Source organism: Epinephelus lanceolatus, chromosome 12 (assembly GCF_041903045.1).
Source record: "Epinephelus lanceolatus isolate andai-2023 chromosome 12, ASM4190304v1, whole genome shotgun sequence".
Classification (NCBI taxonomy): Eukaryota; Metazoa; Chordata; class Actinopteri; order Perciformes; family Serranidae; genus Epinephelus; species Epinephelus lanceolatus.
Genome location: NC_135745.1, coordinates 10,928,091 through 10,941,653, shown reverse-complemented (window position 1 = coordinate 10,941,653; position 13,563 = coordinate 10,928,091). Strand labels below are relative to the sequence as shown.

At 40.3% G+C, this 13,563-nt stretch overlaps 1 protein-coding gene across 1 annotated transcript in view; it reads left to right on the top strand.

The window, feature by feature from the left end:
• rem2 (RAS (RAD and GEM)-like GTP binding 2) overlaps positions 1–13,563 on the top strand; it is a 35,169-nt gene that overhangs the window by 15,243 nt on the left and 6,363 nt on the right. The window contains exon 4 of the mRNA XM_033649532.2: positions 4,895–5,072. Within this exon, the coding sequence (XP_033505423.1) occupies positions 4,895–5,072 (178 nt within the window). The remainder of the gene's footprint in view (positions 1–4,894; positions 5,073–13,563) is intronic.

Below are 13,563 nucleotides of genomic sequence, written 5' to 3'. Positions count from 1 at the left end.
GTTTTACATGTTTTTTTTTTTTAAGATATTATGAGGATATGTTGTATAAGGAGACGTTGGCCTGATAATGGCTGGCATTCACACTTGGCATTCTAACTGTCATCCCACTGACTGAAATATTGCTATATCCTGATTGGTGTCAGAAAGTGGTGCATGGATTGGTGCCCCACGAATGACGTTTCATACCTAATGTATGTAAGTTATGTACGTGACTTAAACTTATTAGGTTTAGGAAAACAAACATAGCTAGGTGTCTCTAGGTTTAGGCAAGTGAAGTTATGTAGGTTAGGTTTTGGAAAAGAAACATCGTGACAGTTTCATTCAAAGTTTAGATGGTTCCGAACAGCAATCTTTGTGACCCATTCAACGCCCCAACTGCCTGTCTTATTTACTTCCTATCTGTGCATTGATCATGTGATCACAGCCTTCCCAAATACATGGGTTAAACACAAATTACTGGCTCATGATTATATGGAATATGTACGAATTGGGTTCATTACTTTTCTGAGGAAACATGAGAACAGCCTGACTGAGACCCAGTATGTGTCCACACACTTTTGACCATGTAGTGTAGTAAGGTATGGAGTGTACAGGATGATGGCAATCAAGTGAAACCTCACAAAGCATCCATTTTACAGGAAAAGTGGCCTGGTCATGCACATGAGTTCTTTGTTACTGAAATGATTTAATTGGTATTTTCCTGAATGCTCACTGATCTGTGTGTATTTGCATATAATTTGAATACTACTCTGCGGGTTTGGCTTTTGTTTTTGTGTTAGTCCATGTGAGTGTGTGTGTGAGGGGAGTAGGTATTGACAGATGGCCTGCTCCCTGTGAACAGAGAGGAGCTGCTTAATCAAGAGAAAGAAAGAGAGGGAGAGGGAGGGAGGGAGGGAGGGGAGTTGGCACTGTCCTGAGTTTCTCTGCCTCCGTTTGATAGAGAGGTGTATTTACTTGGTCACAGTTTTTCCTCCTGAAGTGCTCCATCACACTCCTAATTGATGTCCACTCACTGTTTGTACTCCTTTGCTTACAAAGATTAGTGCAGTCTCCCTCGTTTTCACTCTCTTTCTGTCTTGTTGTTTCCATTCTTCCTCCTCATCCCTAAATCAGACAGTGACAGGTGGCGCAGCCGCCTTTCACGCCAATGGCTCCCTGCCCTCCTACTTTCTCTGCTCCCTGTCTTTTCCTGTGCTCTGTCAAACAGACAAGAGTGCCAAGGCACTCCCCACGAATTTCCTGCTCCAGGGTCTGATCCGATACTACTTGGCTGCTCTGAAACAGTGTGAATTTTTCAGGCGTCTGAAACTCTCTGGAGGGCTGGAATTTACCTTCAGGGTGGTGGATGTAGGGCAAGGGCATCCACATATTCACACATACACACAGACAATGTACAGTCCAAAGCCAGTGGGCAGATTGGGTTATCTGGTGGGAATAACATGCTTTCATATTGATTTAGTCACCATGTGTTATGGCTTCAGAGGCCTGTTTCCAGTTGAAATACACTATGATTGTGTTTGCAGTTCTGTAGGTCAGATTTTTTTCTGTGCTTAGAAATAACAAAATGGAAGGTTATAGATTAAAGCCTCAAATAGAATTTTACCAATTCCCTCTGAGCATGCTGATAGTTAAGTCAAGTAAAAGCGTCTGACCTCCAGACTGTAATATCAGCTTTATTTTCTGGTACTGTCTCATAAACAGTGAACAGAGTAACTTTGTTGACACAAATTGCAATTGAAGACTTTCCTCTATTTCTATACTGGGTTTTGATTTCATTGATAGAGGACTGGCAGACTGGAGTCTGGTTTCATGTTTCTGTCTTTGGGAAAAAAACGGTTTGTATTGATTGTGCTTGTCCAGTTTGAGAAAAAAATATGTTTTTTCTCCTCTTCAACCCCACAGATGTGTAGTAGCACTGGTTATCCCATAGAGCCTAAAAACCTTAAGTGTAGTGAAGATGCCAAGGCTTTCAAAACTCTCAAAAATATCATGATATGAAAGGTAAATTGTCTGATGTTTTCCATCCATCAATATTTCAGACATAAAAAACACAAATCCTTGAGACTCTGGATCAAGTAGATACAAATGTGGCATTGTCAACCAGAATATTCCTGTATCAAACTTTGGAGTTACTTTAGGTGAATTTTTAAAGCAGCATTAATAGATTTTTTGGTAGTAGAATATGCTGTAAACCCAGCATTTACATGTTAGCAAACAGTTGCCTATTTACACATTCAGCAGACATACCAGTATGTGTTTGTAGTCATGTTTCTTGCCACCTGCCAAATGTAAGTCAAATATTCAATAAAATGGTAAACCTAATTTATTGTACCTCCTTTTTGGTCTCCTCCATCTTCAGAGGGACATATCCTGCTCTTCAGCAGCTACTGTAAATGCTCTTGCTAACTAGCTAGTTACTAACAGCATCAGTTTGTCACAGAAAGCAGCTATCTAGTACAGGGTGAGTGAGGGCAAAAAAATTTAACCAAAAAGTAACGTTTAAGGCCATGAAAACAGAACAGTAGGTGTATAGAGCCTCTTTATGCCTGGTATTAACATGCATTGTGGGTGGTCTGATCAAAAGAGGACAGCATTAAATACAAGTGTAAACAACCACCAAGACGCATTGTGATCAGATTACTGAAACCACTTGACAAGGTGGTCTGAGACGCATTGCACCACATGCCCTCTGTAGTGTAAACACGAATGCATCCTGATGCATCGCTGACTACATCATCAATGCAGGACATGGTGGTTGTTTTGGTGCCAGGCCCTCTATAATTGCCCATTTTGTGACAAGTTGGACGAAGTGTTGCATGACAGTCCGTCATTTTGCCCCATGAAAGGAGACATGTTGAATTTTGCTGACAGCGATATCTCCAGCTGCACCGACACAACAACTAATGCGACTAGCGAGCAGCTATATGTGTGTGGATGTAATAACTCCAAGTGGGGCCCTTTGACCTTCTAGTGTAAGTGACGTAGGCAGTAACGAAATCTGATCCTCTGATCTGATCTGGTCATTTTGAGACACATGATAGACACATATTTAAACATCAGTGTGTCTCGGCTGTCTACGCAAGTTAATACCAGATGTAAACTGGCTCATAGATGATAAAAAGCTCCATGGAGCTGAGGGATCTGTAAGGTTTGGTGGTGATTTTCTGAGGGTACGTCACTGTGATTGACATCTTTGATATTACACGTAATCATTTGACCTATTGTTCGTGTAAAGATGATTATTAGTGCTGCTTTAAGGGGAAAAAAGGGAACTAAGTGGTAAAAGTGATGTTCTTCCGTTAGACTCTCAACAAAGACGGTGATTCACATGAAAAGCTATAATGCTGTGTGACACAAATGGTGCATACCTAATCCGCATGACAAAAATGGATTGCATTTTACTCCCCAGTTCACAGTCACAGGGAATTCGTTTCACTAAACCCTGAATCATATGGCAAACTCCCTTTATTTAATAGCACTCACCCAATCAGCAGACCTTTGACAAGGCAAGGCAAGGCAAGTTTATTTGTAGAGCACAATTCGTACACAAAGTAATTCAAAGTGCTTTACAGAACAAGAAAATGCATTAAAATCACAATACAAAATAAAAACATAAATAATCATTATAAAATGAACTTTAAAAGAGAAGAGTGTAGATAAGATCCTTTCAGTCATATGCACAGTGAAACAGAGCTGTTTTGAGCCTAGATTTGAACATTGTCAGAGTAGAGGCCTGTCTCACATCTTCAGAAAGACTGTTCCAGATTTTAGCTGCATAAAACTAGAATCCTGATTCCCCATGTTTAGTCCTGACTCTGGGCACCAGCAGGAGGCCGGTCCCTGAGGTCCTCAGAGTCCGAGATGGTTCATATAGCACTAACATGTCAGAGATGTACTTTGGTGCTAGGCCGTGGAGAGACTTGTACACAAGCAGAGCTGCTTTAAAGTCTATTCTCTGAGCCACAGGAAGCCAGTGTAGAGACCTGAGCACAGGACTAATGTGCTCGTACTTCCTGGTTCTGGTCAGGAGGACCCGAGCAGCAGCATTCTGGATGTACTGTAGCTGTCTTACAGCCCGTTTGGAGAGGCCAGTGAGCAGGCCATTACAGTAGTCTAACCTACTAGAGACAAATGCATGGATAAGTCTCTCCAAGTCAGGTTTAGACACTATACCTTTGATTTTGGCAATGTTTTTTAGATGGTAAAAAGCTGCTGATGTTATTGATTTGATGTGACAAAGTATTCATACTTGCTGATAAATAATTAGGTCAACCAATGATCAGCAGGGAGGGATTTGGACACTCCCTGGATTTGATGACTTAAAGTTGAGATTTTGTTCAAGTTACAGCCCGGAGAACTTTGCCATGACCTATTTTACACCCATGAACCACCTTTAGTTCAATGTAAATGCTGCTGACAGAGAGAAAGCGAGGAGAGGACAAAGATGGTCTCAGGCAGTCCCAAGCTGCTGTTTCTGCTAGAGCCACTCGGCCTAATTGAGCCTCTGTGACAGGAAGCCCCGATGGGATATTTTTGTTCACTGTCAAAAGGGTCAGGAGATTCAAAGTGAAGCATGTCGTGTGTACAGTCAAGTTGGGCAAAGCCTCCTCTGTGTCTTCTCATGGGACGGTGATAAAAACTTTGAGTGCCGCCTGCCTGGTATTGGCACTGATGTCCTTTCAGTGGCTAAGCTCCAGTGAAACAAAACAGAGACTTGTGGAGGAATCTGAGTTTAAATGTGTTGTTCAAGGACAAATTGTTAATTTGTTGATGGCAAGTGATGGATCAAGCATTATGTGTAGCTACCTGACATCCCACACCTATTGAGCTGTCATCAGACCTCTCCACTGAGGTGCTGTTTTATTAATGTGCATGTGTGTTTTTGTATCCCCAGGACCTCTCCACTCTACAGTGTGATGTGTGTATCCTGGTCTTCTCAGTGACTGACAGGCGAAGTTTCCACCGCACCGCCCAACTCCGCCTCCTCCTCAGGGAGTCCCAGCCACACACACCAATCATCCTGGTGGGCAACAAGAGTGACCTTGTCCGCTCCCGTGAAATCAGCTCAGAGGGTAAGTAGAGTGTCTGTAATGTAAACCTGTCATTCATGCACGCAACTGGCCGTTTGACAACCCCCTCCCCTGAACAATGATTGTCCAATCGTAGCTTAGCAACCATATCAAGGCAGGGCAGGTCTGTCAGGCTATGGATTACATAGTAGAAACCTAACCAGATGTTACTTCCATGGCCAAAATAAGCACTTTATGGGGTTACAGGCTATGTGCCTGTTCACAATAGCATGTTCACTGTGAAGCATTTCCCTACTATGGAAGCTGATCCTGGATGCTATATTAGCAGCCCTGCCTGCTTTTAATTGGAACTGGGGGAGTTAACACTTAAGCAACCCCAGCCAAAATCATTGTCTGTGACAGCATTGTGTTCACCAAACACATTGGTTAGTCCTAAAATAGCCCTTAAATAGTTTTCCTTTCTAACAGTAGAAGTGAAACATACTATTTGATTATAAAAATAACAAAGCATAATCTCTCTCTTATGTAAATTATGTAAGTGTAACAGCAGGAATTATGTTAGAAAAAAATACTTGTTTGGTCTCATATTTTTCCTTATCATACTTTTAATACAAGGACTATTAGTCTACATGTAATAGTTCTACACTGCATCCTAAAACAATGTAAATTTTATTCAGTTTTTTCCACATGGATAATTACTGGTGAGAATTTTTGGTTTTAATGCTTTACTGATTCATGGACAATGTAAGGAGGGTATCATGGCCCTTAGAAATGGAAACCTTTGTGTTCTTATCATAATTAAACAATTTTGTGAGTGCAGAAAAAAATTACAGCTCAGTTAAAAAAAAAAAAAATTACAGCTCGGTTAAAAATTTCCAAGCATGGCAAATTGGTTCCATCCATAACAGGGCTGCAAGACAGATACACACACATACACACACACACACACACACACAAAAAGATATTGCAATTATTTTGACAGATATTGCAATGGTGATATGAGTTAGTGGGTCTTGTAATTTTTGCATTTCATTTTCACTGAAAAAAATATATAAAAATGATGACTATGGGATTTTTGCTGGAGTCTGTATACCAAACAAGCGTGTTCCCTTACATCTGGAACATGATTTGTAGGCTGGGCATCTCTGTAGCACAACAATGTTTTGTTTTGTTTTGTTTTTTTTGTTTTTTTATAATTGTATGTATTGACACATTTTACCTTTATCAAAAAATTGCCACTGAGATTTGGATATTGCCATATTTGATTACAGCCCTTGTCAATATCCATAAAACTCACCAGTACTGAGTGAACGGCAGCCCCTTGACTCACCCATGGACTCGCCTCTTTTTTTGAGCTGTGGTGTGTAGCCTGTGAACATCTAGGGTTTATGGGAAGTGGTGTTTTTTAAAGGCAGCTAAAAACAGTAACATTGAGAAAACAATATTAAATTATTTTTCAAGACACTCCCTTCCTAATGAGAAATTTATCTAAGGCTGGATTTGTAGTAGTTTTCCATCCATTTTCATCCACCTATCTAGGGCTGGGTTGTGGGGGCAGCAGGCTGAGCAAGGTACTCCTGATCAGACTCCAGACCCCAGACTCCCTTTCCTAGCAATATTTTCCAGCTAATCCTGGGGGATCCCGAGGGGTTTCCAGGGCAGATGAGATACATAACCAATCCCTCCAGTGTGTTCTGGGGCTACTCTGGGGCCTCCTACCAGATTGTAGTTGTTGGCATTGTTAATAATAGAGTCCACCAGGGTTGATGTTTTTCTGTAGGCTGACATGGAAGTTAGCATCACTGATTCCCTTGTCAAAAAGCCAACAGGATTTTTCCATCGGATTATAGATTTTTTCTGAAAATAAGATCTACTCACACTTTTTGTTCAGCAAGATAATCTTTACAAATGAATACCATTTCCATGATTATTGAAGTCTGAATGCACTCACCAGAGAAAGCTAATGTTAGGCTATAAATGAATCACACTTTGGTCACATGACGTAACGTCACCACCATAACAAGACTGTAAAGCTGTGTTTGACCAAATTTTCAACTACGTCATGGAGATAACATTAGCTTAATAAGCTAGTTAGCGAAAGCCAATAAAATCTGTGAATGACGGTCGTCATTTTCAGCTGATAAAATTGACGGTCAGCAACTACCAGTAAGAATCTCACATGTGCCTACCTCAAAGGACTCATTGTTTAAAAAATGACTAATAATTTCTAGTTGTAAAGCCGCCACCGTTGTTATCATAAACTTTATATTGTATGTGCCATGTGAGAACTGAATACTTAAAAGGAAAACAGAGGTAACTGAGGAGGGCTGGGAGCTTCAAAAACACTTAGTTTCCATCTTCCCAGACACAAGTGATGATGTACAAATGCCAGACTGCTGTGTGATGCAAGAAAAGAAATGCACAAGAAAGATTTGAAATGCACTCTTTTGTTCGCTTCTTTATTGTACATCTCAAGCAGCTCTCCAAATGAAACATCTCAAATGGAAAATTTCTTGTAATTACAGTGATTGACTAGATATTGATGCTTTTTTCTGCTGGTTATAATGGATGTGTGGATATATATGTGTAGTCAGGCACACGCGCACATACAGACACATTTTCCCCAGGAGAACAATGGTAGTGTTCTTTGTGCAGTTACTCATCCATCCCTTTCATTTATCCTCTTTTCTCTCTTTCTCTGTCTTGGCTCAGCTCTCTCTCTCTGCCCTGGTATTCTACCATAAATCTTTCTCCAAGCTGACATCAGTCTCCATTAGAAAGACTCTTGGGGCATCTATCTTTGATGAGCAAAATCAATTTCTTCACTGTTTACAATATCCAGGGATAAACGCTCTGTTGGTAAACTCCTTGTGGGAAGAAAAATCTATGATCTATTATTCTTTTAAAGGGTTGGAAATATTAAATAAAATCAATTTATCCCCATGGCTTTTGTAATGTTGTATTGTTTACCACACAGAGTTTGCTTAGTGTTAATCAGCTTTTTGACAATGATGTCAAAACTCTCTTTATGTATCACTTTGTCATATGTATTGCTGTAAGTTTATTATGTTGATGTGATCTGTACGACATCTATTGCATGTCTGTCAATCCTGGAACAGGGATCCCTCCTCAGTTGCTCTTCCTGAGATTAAAGGAGGGATGCTGCCCCCTGAGGCAAATGATTTTTGATATTGGGCTTTATAAATAAATTGAATTGAATTGAATTGAACAGAAAGACAAATTTACAAATTGAACTTGTGAACAATAAAACACAAAATATTTGATTACTCCAGTTTAAGCTGTGCAGATATTTATGGCTAAAACACAGAAAAGTCAAGGTATCAACATGCATTGACGGCTATTGAAAAAAAAATAGCTGGCCAATCCCTCCATGAAACAAAAGAGGATGGTATTTTTAGCCATACTAGAATTGGGGCTGCTATTCAGTTAGCCCGTCAGTCCACCAGTTTGGTCACTGATGGACTCAGTGATAATGAGAGGATGTGCCCTATCAGCTGCCCTCTTGAGTGATCAAAACAAGACGATGTGCCCTATTGGATGAAAATGAGCGGATGTGCCCTTTTGGCTGCCCTCTTGAGTGATCAAAACAAGACGATGTGCCCTATTGGATGAAAACGAGCGGATGTGCCCTTTTGGCTGCCCTCTTGTCCCCATGTCATTCAGTAGGTGCCCTTTTTTCCTTTTCGCCCCTGCCCTTCAAACATCCTGAGTCCGTCACTGAGTTTGATCCAGACTGAAATATCTCAACACATTTCCAGTTGCCTTTCTGCCAGCTCCAGTAAATTTGGGCTAAATGTTAGTATTATTAGTTTTGGTGTTGATTTTTGTGGTTGGCTTTAGATGACAGTGGCGTGTGGCTGTGAGTAACTCATCAGGATTAGGACATCAACTCACCAGTCTGTAAAATCTCTTCCTGCTCACTTCTGCTAGTCAGCCAGGTTGAGGTTGTCAAATGTAAACATCAGTAAATACGAAGAAAAGCTGGGCACCAGCTTAGCTAGCATCCTGCTAGCCACTGGCTTTTGAAATAAGCCGGAAGGCCTCCGTAATGCATCAGTTACCAGTGGGACATCAGGAACTGCAATATCCTTTGATTCACCAGCAGGTTAATGTGGTTTTGAATGTCCAAACATCTGTTTGATGGATTGTCATATTTGGTCTTGACATTTCCCAAACCGGATGAAATGTTATTAAATTTGGTCATCTTGTGGTCATCTAAAGCCATCATCAGATAAAAATGTTCATTTGACCAAGACTTAAGTTATAACCAAATAATTATAATCCCTTCAGCCTCAGCAGCACTTTGCGCAAATAAACAGATGTTAGCAAGCTAACACTCTATTAGGTGTTCTTACATGGACTCTAATATTCCACTAATTATCAGAATAATAGCCCAATCAGAATACATATAATTCATGTAACCACGCAAATCAGAGGAGACTTGCCCGCTCCAGCCTGATTGGAAAGAATTCTCAATCAGGTTGAGAGGGGTGGTCCATTCAATGGGAAACTATTCATGACTAATAACCGTTTAAAGGTTTAATCTGATTGTTTCTTTTTCTGGTTACAATAAATATATTCTTTCTGCACATGTTTGGCCCATGTGGAGGTAACGTTAGGTGATGTAGATGGTGCTTGCACTGTCATGCTGCAACAGCTGTGTCTACGAGCCTCCCTCTGCTGATTTTGACAAAGAATCATTTGTGAATTAAAAAAATATTCAGTGCTCTGCTAGTGCTATGTTCTTATGTGAATGCTCTTTGATTTTGAAACAGTAGCGTCACTTAACATTGCTGTTACGGGCTGAATTGTGGAGTTGTTGGACATAATTGTCTATCAGGACCTCATGGCCAGTGGCAGTATCTTGCTTGTGAGACATTTTAGGGACATCTGTAAATTCTAGTGTCTACCAATAATCTGCATGTGAGATGTGTAAAAGGGACATCTGTAATTTGAAGCTGCAGTTAAATAACCTGTGTTACACTTAAATTACTCACTACTTAATCTGCACTTTATGTAACGAATTGAATTTTCTCAGTAAAGTTGGGGACAAAAACACAGTGGGCTGAACCACTTTGCGCAAAATCAGAAAAGTCATATTCTAATATTGTCCATGCAACCACAGCAAGTGGGTGAAAACATTTACTCAAAACAACACATGCTAACCATCAGCATGTTAACGTAGGTCATGGTGAGTGTGCCGGCATTAGCATTTAGGCTAGCTGTGTTTCACCTGCAAATTTCTGCATGTAGGGTTACTATGACAAACATAAATCATCCAGTTGTGGTAATAAAGTAAATTATGTGAGTAATCCAAGTGAGCCACATAATTCCAGGATAAATATACCTGTATTTTTAAAGATAAAATTAGACGTTATTTCAGGTAAGAATGGCATCATGACAACATTTCAAACAAATCCACCATGAGATTACTGAATAGCTCACAATCATAAATGGGTATAAACAAAAGAGTGCCTGGGGTGCAAAGTAGAAACAAGATGATCCACATTCAGTAGACTAAAGGCTGCAACTGAAGTTGCCCTTATTAAGTATTGATGGGGATGAATAATTAATGCAGTTGATTATTTTGTGCTTTGTATTTGTATTCAGTTAGGTACACATGCGTGAGGTTTGTTTTTTTGTGTGGGAAGTGTGTTTTTCTGTTGATCACTGTCAAGAAATCCTAATTCCATCCACTGTGGTTCAATGTAACAACAGAAAACAAACATGAAAAAGTCCATGGGGATGAATATTTTTATAGGCATGTGTAAGTGTTGTTATGATTCACAATTCCCTCTGCAAAATGAATAAATCCTGTGAATTGAAAAGCTCACTTTACTCTGGTAGATATCACTGTTGAGCAGCGAGCTTCACTTTTATATATTTTGGCATGCAATACTGAAGCAAGGTCTTGGCAAAGTAAATTCACTGAAGAAGAAACACACAGTGCTGTACTGAACCCAGATAGTGGTGAAAACCCACTGAACAGAGATCAGACCACAGGCAGGTTATGCTTCTGCTGGACTTAATGGGCGGTTTTTATTTATTTTATTTTTTTTTTTGTAGCACTGGCAGGCTGTCCCATTGTCTGAATTTCATTAATGTTTCAAATGGGTGTGGAGTGACTGCAGCTGAGAGGGAGGAAAGACCTTGACATGAACTTGCATTCACAGTTTATATGGTATACAAATTCAAAACTTTACAGTCATCTCTGCAGTTTGCTGCAAATCGTTAATGTATCCACTGTCACATCATCAAATATAAAGACGCATCTTTTGCATATGTTGCAAACATTACACTATACCTCCCTATCTATTCCTCTGGAGGGGCTCCATCTCTCTGTGTCCCTTGAGCCTCTTTTTGTCTTGTTTTGTTTTTTCCAGATGGCACATCTCTGTTGGGATTATCTCCCTCTTACAGGACGCCACCGCTCTTACTATCTTTATGTATATTTGTACTCAACATACGTGCACAACTGCCTGCTTGTATACAGACGCAGTGAACGCACAAACAAGCAGACGCTTCATCTCTCTCAATCTTCTCTCTGCCTGATGTCTGCAAGGCTGTTTCGTGGCGAGGGCTGTGATAAGAGGGACGAGAGGAGAAGTGATAGAGGGAAGAGCGAATGTATGAGAATGGTGTGCATATGAACGGGAGTCTTGGTTCAAAGAGATGTGTGGAAGGCGTTGTGTGAGTGTGTGGTTGTGTGTTGGGGGAGAGTCTAGCTTGTTTTGCTGTCCTTGAAAGAACCACTTTGAGTTTTCCGACCTTCAGAATGAGGATATTTTACAAAGGGAGTCTGTATAGCTGGTGTTAACATCAGTGCATTGGTTTTTCCACACATCATTTGGGTGGTGTTGGAATATATTTCCTTGCCAGTACAAAAGAGGTTATTCTGTAGCTCTTTTATTAAAGACAATCCTGGCCTGCCCATTTCGTCAAATTCTGCCCTTTATAGTTGCCATTTAGAATTGCTAAATTACCCCTCTTAAACCTTTGTTGCTGGTCCTGGGAGGCTTTAAAGGTAAATTGTCTCATCTGTAATTTGCAGAAATTGTCAGTGACCAGAGGTGAACTCAACTTTCAGATACAATACAAGTTTGAATAATGAATCCTCACAAGAATCCAGATAGCAATGTCATGTTAGCCTCCATTTGACTCAGCTTTTAGTGTTTAACCATTTTTTATGTCAAATGACTCCCTGTAATTTGAAAAGATTGCTAGTCAACCCGCTGAGAACCCACACTTATCCCTGTAGCTCTACCATGCTTTTACTTTTGGCTCTTTTTTTTTTACATGTTACTTTAAGCTATTCTCTCTTGTTTTCCCAGTGTATGTAGACATAGGTTGTATGAGTGCGACCCACTGTCCCCACAAAACCCCCATATACAAACACAGTAAAGTAGATGGGCTAGCCAAGTCCCTGATATTTTCCTCATGAGTTGGTGGAGGCTGAAGCAAAGGGCCTCAAATATAATGCTAATACTCTATGTGTGCTAGGTGTATAGTAATTTGCTAACCAATTTGCCTCAAGCGCCAAATACAGGGCTGAAAAATAGGGCCAATGCCGAAGTGCCAAAAACTGCAGTTCCGTGAATGGCCACTTGAGGCTGGCTTTAAAAGTGAGTCAATACCCGTAGATCCCCATGTTAAAATGTTCAACTTTACAGCAGACATAAACACATTAACAGCCTGGCACAAAAAACAGTTTTGGTCTTAGCTAATTTTCCCTTCATGACAATTAAGGGTTGACTTTAAGTTATGCACAATTAAGGGCGGGTCACTCTGAATGACAGGCTGCAAGGCAATACCGCAATCTGAGTCTGATCCACCCATCACTTTGACATAGCTCCACCCTCTCATCCACATTTGGTCACTTCTAGCTCCAAAAAACCAAGATGGTGTTGGACAAAATACCAAGCTAGTGATGGGCAGACGAAGCTTGTTTCACACCTGTGAAACACACTGTTTCAATACATTGTGTCGGAGCTTGTGTGTGTCTTATTTTAAATAACATATATACTAGAAAAATTTGTATTGTCTTTATTGTTTTTAATCTTTAGTGTTTTGGTCTAATTCTACAAAGAGTCCGGTTAAGTTTAGGATTATGATTAGAGTTCTAACAAAATTCGGTTTCATTAATGACATGATTTAAGTTTAAGCTATTGTTTAGTGGATTTGGGGTTAACTTCATGCATATAGCAATGAGGGAAAAGACTGAGAAAAAGCGTACAGTCAGTGGAAGGTTCTCACAAGGACACAAGAATAGAGAAGTCTGTGTGTGAGAGTTTATTGCGTGGAAGTGTAGAAACCACAGTCTGAGGTCAAATCCTGTTTGGTTTGCTTTTTTGTACGACTTAAACAGAGGCAGCAAGTGTAAAATGTGTGCGCATCGATGCTTGCACATTGGTGTCGACTCAAGTTCGGTCACTGCTTTGGTGTATTCTTAATGACACGAGTGGAAGGAGAAGGGAGGGAGGCGAGGAATGAATAATGAGAGATGCCTATACTC